This window comes from Haemaphysalis longicornis, unplaced genomic scaffold, assembly GCF_048455015.1.
Source record: "Haemaphysalis longicornis isolate Haplotype H1 unplaced genomic scaffold, Haemaphysalis longicornis Haplotype H1 scaffold_2, whole genome shotgun sequence".
NCBI classification, from domain to species: domain Eukaryota; kingdom Metazoa; phylum Arthropoda; class Arachnida; order Ixodida; family Ixodidae; genus Haemaphysalis; species Haemaphysalis longicornis.
The window spans coordinates 40,796,401-40,820,016 of record NW_027526295.1 but is presented as its reverse complement, the minus strand read 5'-3'; the positions used below and the strand labels follow the sequence as shown (position 1 = coordinate 40,820,016).

The 23,616-nt window shown below is 47.5% G+C and overlaps 1 protein-coding gene across 2 annotated transcripts in view; it reads right to left on the bottom strand.

The window, feature by feature from the left end:
- Positions 1 to 23,400, bottom strand: part of LOC144168839 (uncharacterized) — a 38,634-nt gene extending 15,234 nt beyond the window's left edge. The window contains exons 1-7 of one of the 2 annotated variants that reach the window (XM_077697821.1): positions 23,149 to 23,400; positions 22,911 to 23,087; positions 21,205 to 21,259; positions 17,876 to 18,005; positions 16,331 to 16,430; positions 11,476 to 11,572; positions 1,784 to 1,885 (exon numbers count right to left, since the gene is read on the bottom strand). In XM_077697821.1, the coding sequence (XP_077553947.1) occupies positions 1,784 to 1,885; positions 11,476 to 11,572; positions 16,331 to 16,430; positions 17,876 to 18,005; positions 21,205 to 21,259; positions 22,911 to 22,919 (493 nt within the window). In that variant the 5' untranslated portion in view covers positions 22,920 to 23,087; positions 23,149 to 23,400. The remainder of the gene's footprint in view (positions 1 to 1,783; positions 1,886 to 11,475; positions 11,573 to 16,330; positions 16,431 to 17,875; positions 18,006 to 21,204; positions 21,260 to 22,910; positions 23,088 to 23,148) is intronic. The other variant, XM_077697820.1, reaches the window with a different exon arrangement.
- Positions 23,401 to 23,616: the final 216 nt, after the last annotated feature.

Genomic DNA, 23,616 nt, shown 5'->3' with positions numbered 1-23,616 from the left:
CCCTTGTGCAGAACAAAACACACCTCTGTAGAATTCCATCTACATGCAACTGGCCTTAGATGTAACAGCAGAACTGTGCCACACACACACCAGCACCTGAGAAAATATTTTCTTGGACTGAAGAGACCTACCACCTCGGACCGGCAAGGACCAACTCCTAGCTGGTCTTTTCAGCCAATGAACGTGTATTTCTCTCTCTCTCGCTTTCTCAGACACCACATACCACTCTATTATCAGGGCTTCGCAACAGCATGGTCCCCCTTCATGCACAAGCAGCTTCACTAACGACTTTAGAGATTGCGATCACCTTATTTATTCGATTGCAGGGAACGGGCGCTATCCAAAGAATAGAACAGGACGAGAGCAATCACGCTGAACGTTCACTCCATACACGACCTTTCAAGACAGTTATCCATAGCCAGACAAAATTCAGGCAGAGGAGCATTTGCACAAGAACCGCCTTTGCTACAATTCCAAAGGTCGTAGCGCCATTTGGAGAGAATGGCCTTCCTTGAATGACCGTCATTTTTGAGGTAGTTCCCCAGGCCACCCAGTGAGCCAAACAGAGATGCCCTGCATAAAATGAACAAGGAGTGTGTTTCATGCTACAGACTCTAGTCTTCACGTGACTACCTCGCATAATTGCTGAATGCCTGTTCAGGCTAATGTTTTTATGAGTGCACCCCTTAGTCTTGATTAAAAAAGCAGGGAAAAAAGCTGCACCACAGCGATTTCCTTTGCGTAACTAAAGACAGCTACTCCTCGTAGAAACCTCTTCCACAGCTTCTGTTGGCGTGGCTTTTAACTGACCCGCTTTAGCATGGCGCGATGCTGATAGCTCCACACACAGTGCATGTACTTCATTGCAAATTTTCAGCACATTCTAATGCATGGCACAGCTCCTGGTATAGTATGTATCTAGTAAGCCAGCCCACTTGGTTCTGACATGCTCACACTAACTGTGCAACTAACTGTCCACTGCCAAGCACCGTAGTGGCTTTTGCAAATGCTCATTTAGTGAAAAAACAACATGACGTGTGCACAGCCATGAATGGGGGGGACAGAGAAGCGGGGAAAGACCGGCTTACATCAGGCCACGAACACAACCGGCCCAAAAAAGTGCGACTTCTCCTGAAAAAAAGGGAACTTCTTAATCATGAAAGCAAACACCGTGCCAACACTCCCTGCTCTCCAGACTGCTGGGTAGAAAGAAGTAGGTGCAGTAGGCAGAAAGTGCAAGCAAAGTACGATACCATACATTGAAATGGAAAGCCTCACATGTGACTTTGCAGGCTGCTAACCTGAGAAAAAAAAAGAAAAAATGGTGTCATCACAAACTGAATTTTCTTCGAGAAAATTACTGAATACTCACTGACCAGTGGTCTCTACAAGTTGGTGCGATAACCTGGACCGACTCCTTCGATAAACGTAGACCCCGTCTCTTCACGAAATCTCCCATATCTTCACGGAACCACTGACTTCAAAATGCCACCCATGCTTTCAAGTGGTTGAACCTTGAACAGTGCTATCTTTTTGATTATCCCCTCCTTCCCCACCAAGGCATTCACACCCCCTCTGACAGTAAAGCTATTCCTCCTCCCCTCCCCCCCTCAATTGCAGTGCTAATTTTGAGAAAAGAGTTAACTGCAGTGGCGTTAACTAAAAACTTGGGTTTGCATAGTCAAATCTCGCCAAAAATGCTGCCTGCAACTGAATGTTGTCCTTGACATTGCGCACTATATCAGCCCCCGATGCTGCTCAGCCCTGGCCGACAACTACTCACCAGTGAGCTGTGCGTTGTATGTGGCGTCCCTAGTGGCCTGGGCAGACACGTCCATGCCCAGCACCGTGTGCGCCTGCCGTGCCAGCGTCAGCCCAGTGGTGCCTGCAACGACGCAGGGCAGCAGTGCTCCTTTACCCACATGGAAACAAGAGAGCACTACAAGGGGGAGAGGGGGGGGGGGGGGGGCAAGGGCACTCCTCTTGAGCACCCACCGGCAGTCAAGTGGATGCCACAATGCCACTGCGTGCAAGCATGCCACATCTCCGCACTACTGCGGATGACCACTGACTTGAGAGAACAAACCAAGGGGGCTTGACATGTGGTTCAGGGGGGAAACGCTTCCTTCAGGGGGGAAACGCTCTTAGAAACGCTTCCTTTCATTTTGAAGTAAACTTTGTTAAACGAAACTTGCCGGCAAGCGTGCTGCTTTTTTTTCCACTGATATCAAATATGCCATCATTTTGTCAGCCGGACAATTAAGTTCCCAAGACAATCAGAGATGATTGGTCACTTTGGGAGGAACCATAGACAAAGCAGTGCCACTCATAAAGCTGTAATCTTTATATTTCCCAATCCTAGGAACCCTGGTGAGTGCAATAAGAGAATTGTTTTTTTGGTGCACCACTTGGAACTAAACCTCCTGGCTTGTTTGTTACCTTGTCTTCTTCGTACACGTCTAGTTTGCACCACGCTTTCTTCTTTCTTCAAGTATGTACCAACTAGCTCAGCAACAAGTATTGTTAACTCACTTGTCAAGCTGAGCGTCTTTGTTGTTTGCTATAATTCAGCTATGTGCAGTTGCTCAGTCCACCTCCACTGTCGTTTCATTCCGTTTCTTGAGCCCCTGCAGCCGGTCTTTGCCAGTTCCTCATGCAGGGAATGCACGCACGCTGTGGGCTCGCTCCACTGTGTGTTTAAAGGGGCCTTGCAGACAAAATACGAGTTCGTTTCATTCCAAAGATTTCGTGATTCAGAGTGCCCCCAGCACTCGTCCAGCAAGCAACAAATGATGCCGTATCCACTGAGAAACTAATCAATTTAGGTTAACATTTTGGTTATCCCGCCAAATCGTGTGTTTTCTTGACGTCTGCCCTAATGTCATGAGGGCAAGTATTCAAACCAACTTCCAGTGAGTCATTAGGCTCTGCAGCCTTGCTTGCTTCCAGTGCTCCCAGATGGCGCTACCATAGTCAGCAATGGGCCGTTGTCCGCCGTTGCTTTGTTTTTCACCATATTTGTTCCCGGCTTGTTTTTGTTAAGGCAGAATGTAATAGTTTCATGAAAAATGGGCTATGTTCGACAAACAGGGTCACGTAAGACAACGTCGCTTACACCAATTGGCCAGTGTCCTGTAACTCCAAAGCGGTGGAGTGCTGTGCAGCTAAAACAAGCCTAGTGCACCCAGTACCAAGAGCAGTGCACATTGGTACTTCTTTGTCTACATGTATTTTCGTACCTTTCATGCTTTACCCCACCATTATTACAGCTGTAAGATAATATGCATTACATTTAGGGGCAAATAGCTCGTTCAGCAAGCTTATAAGCCCTGCCTAATTTGTGTTTGCTTTTGCTAGCCTCAGGCAATCCCAGAGCTGGCCCATAGGGCATCACAGGTTTTGCTGCGGGAAATGAGCTAGTGGGTCGCATGGCCACTCCCTTTTTTCCTAATTTTGTAGCTTACTTGAGCGAAGTGTACGTTAAAAGTGGTGTCGGTATGACTCTAATGAGGCAACTTTTCGAATGAACCAAACTGTTGTTTTGTCTGCATGGTCCCTTCAAAGGGGACATAAAGATAAAATACAATTTTCGTTAAATAAAAAGACTGTCTTGTCCCCCATAACAATGATACCAATTTTGTTCCAAGCTTCAAACAAACAAGCGAGATACTATTAGGGGAAAAGAGACGAACCAGACGAAGTGGCAGCTGCTCAGCCCCTTCCCGGCCATTTCCCCATGACGTCACCCAGTCTGACTTGTACTAGTGGCGGCCACCAACAACCTAAGCAGCGCCAAGAAATGCGACTGGGGGATTGTAGTAGGGACTCCAGTGTAGTCTGGTCATGTCACCTGAATGAATGCCAGCGTGCAGTTACCTACTAACACATTGACGAGTATTTGCAGTGCTGTCCCATATTACGTCCCTGTAGCGCAAAATTTGACAGTTCTTCAATATTTCTCGTGTCTTCCATTAAGGGAGTCTTAGAAACTTTTTTTTTCTGCTTTCCACTGGATTTTGATGAAACTTCATGGGCTTGTTCAGTTTTTTTTGCTAGATGTCCAGTTAGTTTTTATGTGATGCAATTAGTGTCAGAGTTAATTAAAAATCTTCTATTGTTGTTGTTGAGAATGTTAGGGAAAAAACTGTTCGACAAAATATTACTCACAAATCATTAATAGATACCAGAAATTGTGGAAATGAATTGTGGGAAGCAGATTTTTTTTTTTTTGCAATCCCATACAAGTTTACATACATTCTAACTTTTAGGTTTGAAGTACTCGTGCTAGCCAATTACAAATAACACTATAACTAAAGAACTACTGAAACCCAAAATGCAAAATCTGCTTCCCTCATTGGATGGTTTAACCATTCAGCTTCGCAGTGCAAAAGAAATTATCTTCCTAGCTGCCCTCCCTACATGCTGGGATGTGCCTCTCGAGAATTTCGTATCACTGCGATACCACTTGTGGGAAGTGGGGAATTACAAAAAACTTGTTAATTTCATTGTTGAAATCGGGCTCTATGGTTTTTATGAGTACCTGGTACTCTTCCAAGTACAGAATTTTCAGAGGAAAAATTCTGCATATTAAAGGAGCACTGACACGAAAATTTTATGTTACACTTTTATTGCTTTCATCAATGCTTATTGGTCTGGCGAACCTGAAAGAGCACTTCAAATATTTAGCGCGCGATAGTTAATTACATTGAACGGCCCGACAATCGTTTGTTTAGAAATCCCGCGCTGTCATCCCGAACGGCGCATATGACAGAATCCCGGCCTGACCTCACCGCTTTGTGCGGACGTCACCGGCACACGGGCCGTGCACGTGAACTGACGTCACGAGTTTTTGACGAGGGCTGTCGCGTCATTTCTTTTGGATTCACGTGATGATGTCACGCTGACGTCCATTTGCTGAGTGCCGCTCTGCGCGCTGGTCCGTCGGCACGATAAATGAGATCCAATTGAACTATGTTCTTCGCGTCGCAGGCCGCTCATATTTCAGCCAGGGTATTCTGTTGAGTGAAGGAAGCGAACTGCGCAATAATATTAACGCCGAAAATTGGTGTCAGTGCTCCTTTAAGAGAAAAAAGACATCCAAAAAATGCTCTTTTCTGCAATTTTGCCATCCCAAAGACCCATGTGCCCCCTTTAGAAAAAAAATGTCCGCCACAGCTGGAGTGGAGGTGAGTGAGTTTCCAGAGGCTCGTTCTTTCAAGCTGAATAAAGCTGTGTTTTCTTTCATGGCCCCCTTAAGGGAAAAGCTTGTGTTTTTGGAACACACTATCCATGAGCACATCACTGTACGCGATGGCTCATGATTGGGCACCGCTCTGCAAGACAAGCAGGTGGATGGCAATACGGAATTCCTTTCCACAAGTTGCCCGTCCCTTTGGTTGGTACATGGGCAGTTGCTGAAAAATGTCTATCTCGAAGATGACCACACCTCTCATTGAGGCATACACAGGGGTGGGGCTCTGACACCCCGCTTTGCCAGTTTTAATCTTGCGGCCACCTCGAACAGCTATTACAAGTGTGGCTCACGTGCCCCTGAAAGAGCCAAAGCCTTTAAAGAGGTTCACATTTCCAATGCCACCTTCCCTCATGAAAAACCTCCGTTCTCATGCAAAAATGATGGGGCTGCACAAAGCTGCTTGTAAACATATTCCCGAGGCCCTTCTTGACAAATTTCACAGGTGGACCGACGGAGTTTCACGCAAAATGAAAATTTGTGTAAACACAAAGCCGAAGAAGAGACAGATTGCGAAAGTTTTACTAAACGGAAATTCTCAGATATAAAATGTGCTAGTTGAGCAGATGGGTATAACAGCGGTGCAGTTTATTTGTGCACTTTTGTGTTTGCAAGGCTAACCACTGGAACTGAACTGACCAGTACATTCTAGGTACCGTACCAATAGGTACTGAATGGAACGATTGCCACGTTTCACGCCAGCAGTCACCGCTCACACTTTGAGCAAAGCAGAGCTGGTGAACGTGAGGTTTGAATTTCCCGCCCTTTGACGGCCCACGCCATCCCTAACCACCCACTTCCCAGCATGCTGGCTCCTGTAGGAGCTGGCTAGCTGGCTGCGTAGGACGGTCGTTATCCATAAGGGTGATCGTTCGGAGAAACAGAGCTTGGTAACCTGCACTCTCGCCAACTACGTAAACAGAATGAACAGGTATGGTCAAGAAATGGGTGGAAGAAAAAAAAAAGCTGTATTCTTCAGTGTTAGGCTGGCGAAAAACACTGGGCATGTATTATGGTTTGCGTACAATCGGTTATTTCAAATAATTATTCCAGCACATCTCTGTTTTTTTTTTAGGTGTAAGGCTTTGGAACAGTTTAGGGCATGTATTATGAATAACTGCATAATCAGTTATTTCAGGCATTTCATTGAGTACTTGCCTGTTTGCAATTTGCTCCAAGCATTGAGAAATATAAGAATATTTCCCACCAAGTAGTCCACCTCCAACTTATCGGGTTTCTCGAACAGTAAAATTGAAGCTATCACAGTTCAAAGTCTTTGATTTGTACAAATAAGACCACAAATCACAAATAACATTATACAGTTTACCTTCCTGGAACGCATGCACATCCTCTACTTTCTCCTCAATGATGATGATGATGATGATGATTCCTATTGGTTTCCCCTTTGAAGCGGGGTGATGACATGTCATCTTACCAAAAAGGACTAATATAACCATGTTTTACACTCTTGGTTTAATACTAGCGCTGCTTAGGGCAGGCACAAAAGCTTATTAGGCCCGTAATACTTTCTTTTCCCTGCTACAGGTGGTAACTGTCCTAGGCAATATTCCCCTCTCTGCTTTTCGTCCACCAGCATTCTAATCTTCTTTCCGTCCCCTCGACAGCCTTGACGTTAACTTCCTCTCTGATACCCTTAAATCCTAGGGCTTCTGAAAGCCCTATATTCCCTTCATGTAGATTTGGATGGATACCCTCACATTCTAACACTATGTGCCGCATAGTTTCTGTTTCTTTTCCGCAGACCACACATACCCCATCATTTTGTGAATACTTCCTCACAAAACTCTTAGTTCGCAGGCAACCTGCTCTAGCCTCAAAAAGCAAAGCACTGCCCTGGGAATTATCTTAGAAATTTTCCTTTCTGATGTTCATCTTCTCAGCCCTGTACATCTCTAACGACGTTTTAGCTTCCATTTTTTCCCTTCTTTTATTCGTTTCAATCTGCCTTGCCTCTTTTCTGGTTACCTTTGCTGTTTTGGATTCCCCACTGTTCTTTCCGTATTTCATCGTTAGCCTTCTAGTATTTCTTAACCACTGCGTGTCCACGCTTTTCAAGTATAGGTACCTAAAAACCTTAGCTGCCCACCTTCGTTGATCCATTGCCCTCAACCTCATCTCAAAACATATTTTACTCTGAGCTTCTCTAACTTCAAACGACGCCCAGCCCATATCTCCCCGAACTTCTTCGTTAGTTGTTTTTCCATGCGCGCCTAAGGCTAAACGCCCTACCGTTCTCTGGTTTACTTCAAGGCCAGATAGAACGTCTGATTTTAAGCAGAGTACAGCATTCGCAAACGTGAGGCCCGGAACCATTACTCCTTTCCGCATTCCTCTTACTACTTCATATTTGTTATACCCCCACAGAGCTCTATGCTTCATTATAGCTGCGGTTCGCTTTCCCTTAACCTTAAGTTGCTCCTCGTGAGTACTTAAGTAGTTATCCCCTTCGTTTATCCACACTGCCAAATATTTATATTCCTTCACTCTAGGTAATTCGCCTTGCTGGATAGACACTACGTCGGTGGTAGCGTCATTGAAAACCATTATTCCTGATTTTTCTGCACTGAAATTTAACCCGAGGTCAGTGGCTTCCTGGCCGCAAATATTTATTAGCCGCTGCATATCGGTTTGGTAATCAGCTAAAAGAACAATATCGTCTGCGTATAACATTCCCGGGATATGCTGTTGTACCACTTCGCCTTGCAGCATATGGGTTAGGCTAAACCCTACTTGACTTTCTTCCAGTTTCTTTTCTAACCCTGCTATGTAAAGCATGAACAGTATTGGGCTCAAGGGGGGGGGGGGGGGGGTAATGGTGTAATGGTGTAAGGGGGGGTGGTGTAATGTGTCACCACTGTAATGCTGACACATTACAGTGGCTTTCTTGCACGACACCGCAGCTATGCGGAGAAGCCAAGTGAGCCAAAAGAGAAAAATATTTAAAATTATAAATCCTTTTGCAAAAGTGTCCCACAAATTGAAAGCGCGATATACCTTGGGCTCCAGTGTTGACTCTGCCGAACAGATCCATTCTATTATTAAATCTTCCCTCTCCTTTTTCAGCTGAGGCCGGTCAGTCTAACTGGTACAGTGTTTGTTCACTCATGAAGCATTTTTTATTGAAGGAAAGCTTTGTTCAGTCCATGCTGAAGCATTGGCGTACATTCTGCATGGTGGCACTGGTGCCAGTGATTCCCTACAAGGACCCAGAGTGCGTCCCTGTCATTTTTCGTTATCACTGTAGGGCCCAGATAGCAGCATACCCCGAACTAGCCACCATGCTTTAAACAACCACACCATCTTTCAGAGATGCTTTTCTGTTCAGAGTGGCTGGGGCGAGTCAGTGAGGACGGACTGGCAGTCCAAAGGGAAGCCTCGGTGATTGCCAGTCAGCACCAACACAGATCACGGACGCGAGCCTCTTGGTGCATCCATGCTCACAGCTAGCAATTCAAAGAGGAAATGCCAGACCCCTGGGCCGCCTTGCTCAAACAAACAGCTTACTGGAAGCCTTGTCAGCAGTAAAGTCTGGTTTACAGACTACAATAAGTCTGCGTGTTAGATTCACACTAGTGCGCTTCCCCAAAAGTGCAGAGGCTAGGCTTAAGAGCAGTCTTTATGAAGACTATAGGGACAACGTGTGCCTAGCTGTGCATGGAAGGTGCCTCTAGGGAAGAGCAGGGAATGCGTTGCAGAACTGCCTGTTGGTGTCGCCATCGTCCGCCAAGCGTTTGTTTCTAAGCATGATCGAAACAGTTCAAGAAACGTGGCTCATCAGGCCGCGCATCTGGACCCTGTCGCGAATTTGTTACAATGATCCACCACCCTTGATAGGCCACTTCACGCAATAGGCCTTGATAGGCCACAGATGCTGTTGTGAGTCATAAAGATTGCCTGCTATGTGGCGACCCGCTGGACTGACAGTAAAAGGAGCTGCAGTGTCTGTACAATTACTCGTGAGGAGGCCAGAATAACACTATGCTGTCGGAGCAAAATCATTGGGCTTTCTGTCTCGCCGTGAATTAGACAGTTGTGAACAGGCTTCGGGTCATCGTCACAGACTCGGACGCATTGAGCACTCCAGCTACGTTACAACGTGGTTGCAAGGACCCACTCTTTCTAACCTACTGGCAGAAGTACAGTCTACGCTTGTTACAGCGGACCCGGCAACAACAGCCTTTCGGTTACAACAGACCATTTCTGTTGGTTTGTTTGGTCCCCATGCATTTTAAATGGAGTCCACTCTGCTCACAATGGACCCGGCTAGAGCAGACTATCAGCTACAACAGACTAAATTTTAGGCGAAAATAGTTCCTACTGAAAGTTTAGAGCGGACTTCCGCGAGGCCGGCACCCGGTATGCTTTTTTTTTGTTTAGTTTGGCAAGAAAACTGTTACGTCTGGCAACATTGCAGGCAGCCGGGTCATTGGCGCAGCCAAGCCAAGCCCGTGCCAGTGGCTTTTGTGTATGCGACCAGCAGCATGAGTGGCAGGGTAACTGATTTCACTGGCGGATAAATTAAGCATAATTAACGCTGTCGAACAGGTGGAAAAATAGGCCGACATCACCGCAAGTACAGGCCTGCCGAAGCAGACGATCCGTGAGACCGTCAAGTGCAAGGCCGCTGCCGATAAACGCGACTGTGGTGAGACTGAACAACAGCGCTATCGAATACGCAAAGTGGTGAACCTGGAGTCAAGTCTGCCCTCGTGATAGTTCTTTTATGTAATAAATCCACACTGAATTGCGGTCTTTCTTACCCCCACGCATGCATTGTTCCCGTTCCATTCGGTGGAAAAGGTAAGAAATTCCTCAAGTTGGTTCCCATCGACGTGTGCAGTCTGCCGGTGGCAGTGTGCAGTCCGACTGGTCCAAATTTCGATTTCACAGCTGTCCTTCATCAGATTTTCTCGTATCGGCTGTTTCAATGACCAGACTAAAATAAAAAAATAAAGTGGCAGCTGCTTTGGGGGAACATCAGTCAGGCAGTGATGCCATTTGTTTGACGAACGGTTTCGGGGAATTCTGCCTCGTAACGAAGGGATTTAAAACTAATTCTGACGGCCACCCCTTATTTTTGTAGCTGGTTAATAATTGCTTCTAGTTTTATTCTTGCTTTATTTGCTCAGCTTATCATCCGTCTTTCCACACTTGACCGCATGCGCTAGGCCTTTTCCGGATACTGCATACTTCGGCTACAGCGGACGTTTTTTTCCGGATTAAGAGGGTCCGTTGTAACGGGCGTGGACTGTACTACGACACAAATTCCATCGACTGCACCACTGCACCCACGACATGCATAAAGCGTGGGACAGCATGTAATTCCCACTGCCAGGTCGGCAGCTTTTGATGTCACGCCTGCTTGTAAGAGCAAAACACCCTCAGTGGTCAAGCAAACTGCACAACTAGAGCACAAACCCAAACAGCTGAGTGACATAACCGCCACCCTCGAGAACTGTGAAGGATCCTTTGTCATCGAAAATGCGATTCCATTTAACGCTCACGGGCAGAGGGATTTTAGACTTAACTTTTCGCTGTAACGTATACTTTCCTTATCGCAACAAGCTTCATTCTGAATGCGTAATTGTTGTTCCTAAGTTAATGAGCGTGGTTTTATGACAAACTTTTGCTCCATCTTTTCCGTGCCGCCTTTTTGTAGCTGCTGCACCGACAGCTGATGCAATCTCCCACTCACTCCCTCCAGCACAACTCGCCCCTTTCGGAAAGGAGTGGAGGGCCAACTCTCCCATGCCGCACGCAGCGGCGAAAAACGCCCCGACTTTCAATGAAATGGCCGATTGAGTCATCATAAGCAAGGATCGTAGGTCTGTGAACTAGACTACTCGGGGCCTGCTAGTTTGAAGTCTTCGCGCATTCTTAAGAGTCTCATTTGCTGTCTTATATGTTTCCAGAAAGCGTCTAGTAGTCGCCTAGGAAAGGTTCGACCCCGAAGCAGTCTGACCACAAGATCAGACTGGCACCAAGTTGGTCTTATTGGGCTTGGAGCAAGCAGGCCCTGGTCTTTTCTCCCGCGACCTGACAGCTTCTTCCAACACTAGTGCAACAGTTAGAATGCGATTTTCTTTTTATCGTTTTGTTTTTCCACCTCGTCCTTACAAATAAAAGGAATTGTCACTGATCCATGCAGAAAGCAGCTCTACAGAAGAGGCAAAACACAAGGGGAGGCTACCCTCCAATCTCACCAGGCCTGGAAGAAGAGGGAGGAGCGATTGCAGGCACTCCCTGGGCCGTGGACAAAGTGCTCCTGCAGGCCTGCCTTCTCCCGCGACAGTTCTCCTCCTGCATCACATTGTAGTAGTCCGTGGACCACAATCAACCCGACTGCACGGTTGCTCTGAGGAGGGCTTTACTTTAACAACGCTTTGGAGATTAAGTGCAAGTGTGGCAAAGTTGGAAGAGCTTCCTTGAAGACCTAGTACCGTGTTTGCACAATTGTAGGTCAACCCTTCTTTCAAGTTTGACAATGCAGTGTTTGGGGGTTGACTTAGAATCGAAATCAAACTTTGTGCCGCTTGTAACAGCAAGAGAAATGAGAAACCAGGGGTGCTAGGAGCTGGGGGAAGCGTAACACCCTCGTTTCCGTGGTTATTGTCGAAGCGTAGCGTGTTAATTTACCATTGCATACATTCTGGTGTCAATAAAGGTGATGCCGACTTTGAAAGTTGCCGTTCCCGATCTGTGCCCTTTGCCCACCGTACCTAGAGCGGCTAGCCTTCCACCAGCGCATTCAGAAGTGTGCTGAACATGATATGATTGTTCCAACGTCAGCACCGTGCATTGATTAAAGGGATTCAGAAATACTCATTTTGTTTATCAGAGACAAACAAAACGCTTCTTAAATGCGAGCAACGTACTCACAATTCAAAGGAAATCGCAAGCGGCCGCTTCTTTCAGCCACCAGATTGTTTTTTTTTTTATATCGCGCAGCAGTGGGCACTGCCGATAGCTTCGATGGTTGTCATCTCGCAGTGAATTTGTTCTCCTGATTGGCAATATAGTTTCCCACTCAACCCACACTCCATGGTTATTTCGTGTGCTTATACAAAAGCTCTTATTTTTTAACGTCTACTGCGCGCTCCACGAGCGCACGGCTCTTGTGGGAGCATCAGTCATTGATGGAAGAGCCGCCATATGGGGGGTATTGGTAGTTGAGGGAAGAGCTTCTCTTTGTGATACCATTTTAAAGGCGGCCGCATTGCCCCGTGCTTCTGTCACTTCCGTGTTGTGCTGAATCATCCCGTCTGTCATGACTGCCCTGGGCCCAAAGAACTCTCTCGGCACTCATTCACAGCAGCGTTCAAACGAGCTGCTTTCTGTGCTCACTTTTTTTTTTATTAGATGCATTTTGGGGGGAAGGGGGGGGGGGGGGGGGGTCGACCCACGTTCGAGTTAATTTACAATCGTGTAAATACGGCACCAGTCGATGTGAAATCACGGAGCGAAGAGCAACACCTTTGGCAAAGCGGAGGACGTACCAATCTTTGCCCATCTTCATCACAACTGCTGTGCTTCAAGGGGGGACGTGGGTCTCAAAACAACTTCGTTTAATTTTTAAGTAAGCTCTGTAAAACTTGTCAGCAAGCTCTCTGCTTTTTTCCCACTGGTTTCAGATATGCCATTATTTGTTGAGCCAATCAATTAGTCCCCGAGATAATTAAGGATAATTAGCCATTTTTGCAGGAACAACAGACAAAACAGTGTTGGTCATAAAACTGCAATTTTTATAGTTTCGAATACAGTGTAGACCGCTTATAACGTATGTCGCGGGAGCCGCAAAAATCCGCACTATAAGCGGTACCGCACTATAACTAAAACACGCGCGATTTCAACCACATCGCCACCTATCTCTCAAGTCAACCTATATTTATCATCACTCAAACGCACAGCACTTAAAAACGAAGGCACGGTGTATATTTCGTATTATTTTTCACATCAGCCGCTGCTGCAGGGCAAAAGCGCAGTCTCACAAACGGCGAGCACGGCTTTAACTTCCGTTGTGTTTGTTTTGAAAGACCATGGCTGCGTTTTTAGCGTCTATGAACAGACGCCGCAAGACGTGATAAAAACGCCCGCGGGATATTTTTTTTTTTTTTTTTTACCCCACCTTGTGTTCACGATGCCGAAGGCGGCAGCTTATCAGCGCAACGTACTGGTGGTGGAAATCTTCGGCTTCGCGCGGCTCGAATGTTCGGAAAGGGAAAGAGCGGTGGCTTATCTGCAACAACGTTCTAAAGCGTGAACCGCGTGGTAGATTTGGTATCGCGAAAACGTGCAGTGCATGCCAGCGCGGATACAACTGGCGTTGTGTGGGCGGCGCGGTAAGAGGGGGCAACATGGCGTCGGCACTGGCCGTGAAGCGGTGCAGGCAGTTCCAGTAAGTTCCAGCGACCGCTTCTAACCGATCGCTGAAATGCCGCACGGGGCGCAAGCAAAGATGCTCATGCAAGAAAAGAGCTAATAATGTGGGCGAAAAGTGGAATATAAACTGCCATCCACGCTGCTTGTGAAAGCGCCCATCAAAAAATACCGCGGTGGTAAGCCTAAACATCTCTGGCGCGGCTAACCGGCTCGGAGCGGAGCGCTTCGAATCTCCCGCCATTAGGTACGCGTCTCCCCATTGGTGCAAGTCTTCAGGCTCCTCCCACTGCCACGCGAAGAAGCCACCGCGAGCGCGGAATCGCCGACACGAGCAAAAAAAAAAAACGCGCGCAACGCCGATGTGCACGATTCGTGCGCAAAAACGGACCATGCGGTTCACGATAAATAAAATCAACTTGCCGCGCGCGGATGGGGAGTCTGTCGCTATCTTCCGAGGTGCATCAAGCAAGGACAGTTGTGGTTATCAGGTACGCACGAACTAAAAGGTGCCTATTTTTTTTTTCTTTGGGTGTCTACGTTATAAAGGAGGGGCAAGGGGTGCACGCTGCATCAGACGGCCGATTTCATCCTTTCGTTTTCTTTTGCTACCCTAAAATGATGCCTCAGCTGCGCCGGTAGATCAGCAGACCCGCCGAAAAACCGTACTATAAACGGTATTGTGCTTCGGCCAGCCGCATCTTAAGCGGTATGCTTATGCATTGAGTTCTATGGGAGGCAAACCGGTGGTCGCAAAAACCCGCGTTATATCCGGTCCCGCACTATAAGCGGTTACGTTATAAATGGTCTACACTGTACTATGAACCCTGGTGAACGCAATAAGACAAGCAGCTTTTTGATGCACCGCTTGGAACTAATTTTACACCTCATTAAACTTTGGTGCCACCAGTGGCAGGGAACCATTTCCAGTGCCCATTTCAAACCCCAAAGTTTAATGAGGTGTAAAATTAGTTCCAAGCGGTGCATCAAACAGCTGCTTGTCTAATTGCGTTCACCAGGGTTCGTAGTATTCGAAGCTATAAAAATTAGTTTTATGTTTTGTCTACTGTTTGACCAAAGATGGCTAACTATTTCTAATTACCTTCAGAACTAATTGACCAATCGAAAGAAATAATGGCATATTTTAAATCAGTGGGAGGAAAGCTGCAAGGCTGACCAGTTTCACAAAATTTACTTGAAAATTAAAAGATCTTGCTTTGTCCCCCCCTTAAAGGGGCCATTACCGTATTTACTCGCATAATCCTCGCAGTTTTTTTTCAGAAAAGTCAATGCGAAGATAGGGGTGCGAGAATTATGCGGGGAAAAAAAATCCGGTGCACAGTGTTGCCAAATTGCCTTCTGCCAGTCCCGCTAAATGTAGCGGTCGTTTTTTGTATATGTAAGCTCAGTGTTGCCAACAGCAGCTATTTCTTTTTATTTTATTATTTACAATGTAAACAGTCTCCCGTCGATCAGCGTTCATGAAATTGCCGCCTTTGCTTTCTGGTGCGCGCCCTATCTCGTCGGCGTCACGTGCGTGCCCTACTCCAGTAACGCACGTTGAAGTCGGTAACGCCGAAGTGCCTGCCTGCGGGGCGGCTGCCGTGTTCGATCGCGTACTCTATCGCTTTCAATTTGAAAGCGGCAATGTAGCTGGCGTTCTTCCCCATGGCGAAGCGACACCAAGCACAAAACAAAGTTCTCAAAATGGCAGCGAGATATCCACCACTGACGCGAGTGACTCACTGACTGCTGCTGCTCAACGACGGGACCACGACGGCGACACGACGACACGACAGCGGCCTGCGCGAACGCAGTCTAGTTGAGCGCACGCGAAACCGGCTCAAGTACAGTGCGAGTAGCGTGTTAGGGCGCCTGTTAGGGAGTAGCCATGCAGGTTGTTGGGGCGCCTGGATGGCCTTGGATACACAGCACTCTCCGCCGAACGGAGAGGCAACGGGGGAGGGCGCGCGTTGGAGAGCGCGTGCACCATGCGGGTTTCGCGAGCAGGCAACTTTCGCCGCTGCAAAGTTGGGGGTGCGAGGATTATGCGAGGAACCAAAAAATCCAAATTTTGGTGGCTCACATTAGGGGTGCGAGGATTACGCGAGTGCGAGGATTACGCGAGTAAATACGGTAAGACCAATTACAGCTTCCTTCAATTTGAAAGAGCCAGCCATTGGTCACTCCCTCAGCTCAATGACAGCCTTGCAAGACGCTTTGTTAACTCAAGAAAAGCAAGAAATATTCAAAACCTTTCATAGCTTACGCCACAGCAATACGCAGGAGTGACGTAATACAGGCCCACGCCAAAACCAACTTTATAATTCAGCGTGTTCACTGCCTGCTGGCATCCCAGTGATACGTTCAAACACACTGGAGGCTCCACTGCAACCGCAGCAAGTTCACGCTTCTTGGTGGTGGTGGTTTTGGTGTGGGCAGCCACCAGTCCCAGAAACAGGATTCCATCATATCGCAGAGAAATCACCCGCAAGCTGCCAGGGAGTCACCACTGCTTTGTATGCATTCCTTAACACGTCAATTATTTGTCTGAAGTGTGCAGTAAAAACTGGCACCGCTGTTATCGAGACAAGGCAGCCTTTTAAACGAGCCAACCTTGCACTTTGTTTTCATGGCCACTTTGGGTACACAGGTGGCTCCATTGCAGAGGGCACCACTCACCGGCGAAGCTCCCCACGAGGAAGCCGACGGTCTTGGGCTCCCCACGCGGCCCCTGGCAGACAGAGAACGCGTCCTGGTTGCAGTACCCTTCCACCACGGGCTGCACAGAGCAGTCACCATCATTTGTGAGAGCGCAGACAACCAAACGTTGCTGCCAGGAAAAAAGCATGCCGGACGCTTCTCAATGCACAACGTGTTCAGGCCTCGCAATTTGAAGCCTCGGCGCATGCGTACTCGTGCAGCTGGAGGTGGTGACAGAAGCAAAGTTCGGCAGTTCCTTGCTATCGGTCAATACTACTGACTGTCCTCAGCATCTCGAAAGGAGACGTTTCAGCAAAATGGCCCAAAAAGTATCACACTTTCCCGTCAGGCAAAAAACGGTGTCTAGAAAGGCAGCACAAAAGACCCAGCAACCAGTTCCTAAGCTGCCACAGCCAATAAGGATGTGACCGAAATGTCGGGATGCACGATGCGTGCCTGCAGTTTGAGGCGACCACAAAGCACAGAGAGAAGAAGTCAGCGCTGACCCGGTTCATAGCACCTTGGCCAGCCCTTCTTGTGGCTCAGTGGAATGAGGACAGAGTGCAGTTACACGCGGGATGTTGCACACTTCATCACAAGATGCCGCATCCAAGGCAATTTTAAGGAACTTCCAGGGCTACCTGCCTTTACCCCTATCGCACACTGGACCGACCTGAAATGACCAATGCAGTTTCCGAGAAGGATTGAAACTTAAATCAATGAATCACACTGAAACACGTGATCGATTAATCAATCAATCAATCACTCTTGTTTGACAACTGCAATTCATACAGGTGATGCACTCGAATGCAGCGCACACACACCACCATACCAGGATTCTATTCGTGCTCATGTTAGACTGCAGCGACTGTTTAAACACAATGAAGAAAACACATTCACAAGACAAGCGGAAACTATCGACCGATTTATTCGCACAAAATACTGATGATTATAAGACGGTGGGGTTGGGAGTGAAAAGACCACATCTAAATAAATTTTTGTTCCCACGTATCATTCGTTATGCCACGTTGTTTTCAATATGCTGTCTCTCCCTGGAACAATCCAATACAGGGTGCACTGATGCAATCATCAGCTTCACTGCAAACCCAGTAAGCTCTGGTAATCCCTCTCTTTATGTTCTCTGTACACTCTGCCAACATGTATACATTATCTAACCAAAGGACACACTCGCATTATTTGCAGTGCTCCACAAGCACTCCCTGGGCTTGTGATTGCTTGCATGCATTGCAGTGATCTGTTAACCTTCCATTTTACCATACCTGCTAGCCCCCATCTAAGCACTGCTGAGCAGCTTTCTATGCCCGAGCAGAGTGGTGAAGCTACCGGCCCAAGTGCAGTGCACGAATCTGCACCCCTAAGTACTCTGCCGACTCCAGGGAGCACACAGGCCTCAAGTGCGCACGTCTTCACAGTAGAGCAATTCTGGGAACCTGACACCTTGTCTTCTCAACACCTGGTGCCGAAGGGCTGCCTGTTCCCCAGGGCCTTTTCAGCTAAAGGCACCTCAGGAGGTCAAGGGGTCCACTCGCCGAGGGCAGCACAGGTCGCAGGGGGCAGGGCAGCCCCTGGTGGCCAGGGGGGAAGGTCGTGCTGGCCTGGCACAACGGCACATCTGCAGGTCCTCGTATTTCAACTGCACACACCGAGGCGAAGGGTCAGAGTCACGACCCGCAGCACTCCTTCCTGTGCACCGACTGGAGGAATCGATCCAGCAGAACAGGATGTTCAAATTTTGGGGGCTGAACGCACTGAAACAACAGCTGGGCTGCAAGCTGCCCCAGGGCTGGACTTGGGACTAATTCTGACCCCCTGGGGGAATCTTGGAACTGCACCGAAATCTCGACACGCAGGCGCTTTCACTTTTCGCCTCCATCAGAAAAGCGGCTGCTACGGCCGGGATCAAATGTGGCCCACACTAAGCAACCGTGCTGGGTCCACTGAAACAAAAGGCACAACTGCACGCACAAGGCAACGGAGATGACCTTCCCGTGACCCCTGGAACAAGGGGGACTTCCTGTTCACCTACTTCCCTCACTTGTCCTTTTAGATCCCCTCATTACACTTGGAGAGGTTTGTTTTAGCTGCCCTGGTGCCAGGTATATGCCAGACGCTCGCACGAACAACAGAAAAAAAAAACAGTCATGTAAATACTAGGAATGTTGCAGAGATGATGGATAGTGCATGCTACTCGAATCAATACGAAGCAATGTTTCACCAGTTAAAGTATTTCATTTGATGTTTGTTGTTTTTTGACCACTCAAAATTTACAAGTATTCCAGAAACAAAAGTTCATTTTGCTGCGCGACGAGCGCATTTTTAAAGGGACACTAAAGTGTAGCAGCAAGTTGCCGTATATCGGTACATTGAATTGTTTTTAACACATATATAGCACTCACCGCAGCATCAGTTGCTTATTAACACAGAAAATGCCAAAAGCCTGAAAACAGGTGTAGACTTTCCCGCACTGCACCTTGCGACATTGCAAAATGCGAAGGCATGGTGAAATGGGATCGGTGGAGCTTGCTTAAGCGTTGTCTGGAACGAGCATGGAGGCAGCGCAGGCCTGAAAATGTAAAATAAATGCATGCGGGAACGTCTGATGGTCGCCTGCTTTTGAAGACGCACGAACCACAGCAAGCACACACAGCAAAATGTGATGCCACAGCCCAGGCGGCAGTCTGTGTTTCAGCCTGTGTCTCAATTTCATGGAACTGTTTCACTTTGTGCGCAAGCGCAGTCAAAATATGCGTGCACGCGAGCGAACGCTGGGGACCAGCGCACCTACCGACCACTAGCGCATGTATGCATGAAACAGACAGCGTCAGAAAAAGCAGATCGCAATGAAGCGATCGACCAGAGATGAGATGGATGTGAAATTGTTCGTTCAACAGCAAACGCAGTTTCCCCAACTGCTCCCAGGTGGCACCACATCCTGGACGGTCATGTGGAAATCTTTGCCGACATCCCCACTCCCCGCCAATGAAGAGCGGGAACTTGGTGGCCAGTTTCGCTACATACCGCCACAAGAGTGTCGGAACGAAATGTTTTTTGTTTCATTTTTTGTTTCGTCCCATAGAGAAAAGTTCCGTTTCGTTTTAGTTCCGGAACAAAAAATATAACGGTTCGTAATGGTTCATAACGGTTCGTGCTTGCGTGAAAAAAAAAATGAGAACAAAATTTTAAAAGAAAAACAAAAAGCGATGTTTATTGATTTTTTTGTAACAACTAAAGTGGTTAAAGAGCACTCACAACTGCACACAAAAACTGAAGCACTTCTTCAGACACATCTTATGGCACTGAACATTACCTCAGGAGCTGAACATCCTCAAGTGTCACAACTGCACACAAAAATTCAGGCACTTTTTCAGACCCATCTTATTGCACTGAACACGACCTCAGAAGCTGCACGTCCTCAAATGTCACTCACAAGTGCACACAAAAACTGAAGCACTTCTTCAGACACATCTTACGGCACTGAATATGACCTCAGAAGCAGCACGTCCTCAAGTGTGCTAGGTGAAAGGCGAGACCTCTGGTCAGATAAAATAAACTTTAGCGACGAGAATGCCCGCTCCACGCTGGCTTCGGTGGCTGGAACACCAAGAGCTACCTGCGCTAAGGCGTACAGTTCAGGTTGTCATTCTCTGCGCTCTTCCCAAAATGCCAATACATTTGTGGTTCTCAGAAGACGCGGTTCCTTTTCTAGCCTTTCATTCAGCCTTTCATTAAATCAGCCTCAAAGCATCTGCACAACAGCGCACGTACTCGAACGCACTTTGTACTCAAACCGAAACGTCTTTTTTTTTCGGTTTCGCTCCGGAACGAAATTACAAATAATGTTTCGTTTTCCTTTTCGTTCCGGCCAAAAATATCGGGGTCTTTTTTCGTTTCCGGTTTTCGTTTCGTTCCAACACCCTGGCTGCCATGCCAAGATGGCAATAAACAGACCTTTCCTGGTGGGCTGCTATGAAAGTGAAAACCAATGAGGACAGGCCTTAAGGAAATTGGCACAGATCGAGTAATGCCAGACTCAGCTGACCCTGGCCACTTTGTGATGGGCTCGGAAACGTCACGACAAAAATGGAAGGGCAATGGCAGAGGGAAATGCCAGCTCTAATTACTTCTTTCTGAGCAAACAAGGCATCGTTGGTTGTCAAAAACAAAAGCTGAGAGGGCTATGGAACACGTGATCTTTCAGCTGAAAGAAAAAGTTAGTCAGTCGTTAGTGACTCTTTAATTAAGCTTTGCCGTACGCACCACACCCGTCAGTTCACTTTTCCGCATGGCACCACAGCTATGCAGGAAAGCTTACCACACATGGGCCTTTCACAGACCACGCACGTGTGCATTACCTAAGGCACGTAACACGCTGTTTGCGCATGGAATTTGTAACAAAAAAGAAAGTTTAATTTCAATTTGTAGCATGAGTGAAATGCCACAAATCAGTGCCTGTTCACTGTGCTCGCAACAGGATATTAGCTGCCTCAATGCTCAGCAAGTGCCCCTCTTTTTTTACAACAACGTCCGCACAGTTTTTTATTCCACTGCTCTGCCATCTTGTCACAAGGTTCTTTTTCTGAGCGACATTTCACCAGCGAGGTTCTTGTTTAATCAGCGAAGGTGTTCAGTCAACTGAGTACAATTTCCACTTTGGTGGAACCAGTATGGCCAAATTCGACGCCCAGTACTGACACCTTGAGAACGTCTTTTATTTTTCGATTCTGTCTTAGAACGTATCCACATGTGCCCGCAATCATGGCAAGAAAAAAAAAAAAAGAATCTCCCCGAGATCTTACAACCGCAACAAACGACACCCAAGCAGGGCCACTCACCAAAAGCTGCTGATTGCAGGGGTACTTCCAGAGCGGTGTCGCCAATATGGCCAACCTGCAACAACACGGGCGCAACAATGTCAGGGCACACAACATACTGACCGGCACAACTTCCCAGGCCATCCGCACAACAGCTGGGCAGATCATTCGTGTCGCCCCAATCACGTTGTTACTTTGTTCAAGATGACCACTTGGATAAGATAGGCCAGCCAGTGTCTTTTTGAACGAGTGTCAAGGCATACTCGGGGTTGCACCGAAATCCTCACATGCCTCCCATTCCTACACCACACAGCATGCACGAACAGTCACGCGTTCAATTGTTTGCATGCCACTGTTGTGTTATGATAGTACGTACAATCGTGATCATTCAGACACACGAGCAGGAGTGCCCCAAGGTTCAACTTTTGGACTTATATTAGTAATACCCCGTGCTGAACCCAGTCACCATTTCGGATGTGCCCTTTTGAAAATGACTGTGCCAAATGAGATCTGCAATGCTATAAGTTATTTATGTGCATTACCTAATGTATGGGGCGCAAGACTAAAAGGGTCTAAAACCAAGTGCATCATATTTACCCAAAAGAAACACATATTGAGTTTTACGCAAACTTCAGCAACATAAGCTGGCAGAATACTATCCAACTAAAGTACTGTTCCGCCAAACTTTCAGCTAACCCATATTTCCCTAGGTTAGTTGGAAAGCCCTGTGCAAAGTTGTTGTTCAGCCAGCACTGATATCAGTCTTCTGTCTACAGCCATTCAAACAAATTGCCAAGCAGTGCTGAGAATTCGTAAAACTTTGAATTGTCCGTAAACTGTTCACAAAAACTGAGTTTTCTCACAAAATGCACTCATGTCGAGAAATAAGTTTTTTTGGGGGCCTATATGTATGTATTCTTGTTTGCTTGCTTATAAGTCAGACGGTTCATTTTCCACGCACCATGCACTGGACTGCTCTCTCAGGAACACGCCAGCCCAAATTTCTTTAGACTGCGTCAATTACGCTGCCCATGTTTACTCATGTAAGCACAGCTGTAAGCACCCACGGAGGGTCCATGAAAAGCATCCAGGGATACAGGAGGGGCCCGAGGAGCCCGCGTTAATAGAAACCCTTGAAAATAACCCTTGCACTAGGCCAAGAGGGGGCAGGGAAGCGACCTGGCTCATTTTTTATGCGTTCATAATTTTCAAGTTCATTAGAAATGGCCTGGAAACATCAGCATAGCATGTCAAAACCCTGCGGTATGTGGCCGACACCCAGAGCAATATCCTACCTGGCTCGAGCTTTTCCTGAAAACATTTTATTCGTTTCGACTCTGCTGTTGACGGCGCTTAACGTTTGCCCCCTTGCTCTAACGACGCTGCCAATGGTAGCCGTTACTCAGTTCCAAGATATTAGGTTAAGATTTTTTTTTTGTTACTCATTTTACAACTCTGCACCATCTGATATAGGATTCGCGAGGCCTCTTTTATTCGTCATTTCGGAATGCTCAAAACTGCCCGAAAGCCGTTTTGTATTTTATTTCGCCGTGGAATTTCTATCGCGAGGGGAGTTTTTGGGCGGCCAAGGAACTGCTCAAAACTGACAGGAACATAAGACCAGTAGAAAGCGCTGATATTTGATTACACCCCTAATAAAACCACTTTTTCGAGTGTTAAGGAGTGCGTCTGGGCCTCGTCGATGCCCAGCGCGCTCTGTGCCTCACTTGTCGCATTTGCTGTCGTCATCGGCGCGGCACGTCGCGCGCAGCTTCAGACGGCGGGCCTCGGACTTCTCTCGCTCGTCGTCGGCTGTTCGGAGGAGCTGGCCCTGCTTAGCGGGCGGTTCGCGGGGAGGCACCGAGGCGGCAGGGGTGGCGGCGTCCTCGATCACGGGAACCGCCCTGCGCCAATAAGAAAAAAGCACCTCAGCGCGTGCGAGCGCATCGTCGCACTGGCGCTCACCTTCGGAGTGCTGCGCGAAGCCAGCGCACGGTCGTCCACGCGTGCGTCCTTACGAACGAACAATAGAATGATTTGAACATGCCTTGCTCGTTCAAGGGGCTCATACAAACCGGAGACAGCACATTACCTAGGGTGGTATTCTAGGGACGACAACATCAATGTTGTACCAGTTGTACTCCTGATACCAAGCACAACATCCGAAAACGCGCCAAGAAAGCACATGGACAGCTGGTTGATGATGATAATGAAATAAACTTTGTGGTCGGCTATGCGTACACATTATTTCACACAAACAATAAAGTAGTCATCTCTGCAGTTTACCATCTGACAGTCCGCGGACTTCCAGAGAAGCAACGTTACTAGTAACGTTGCAGAGAAGGGCCCTAACCAACGCTAAAATACTTAGGCAGCGTCTGGAACCCCGCGCGGGGCACGAGATTTAGCCCCCTCGCAGCGGCTCCTGCCCCG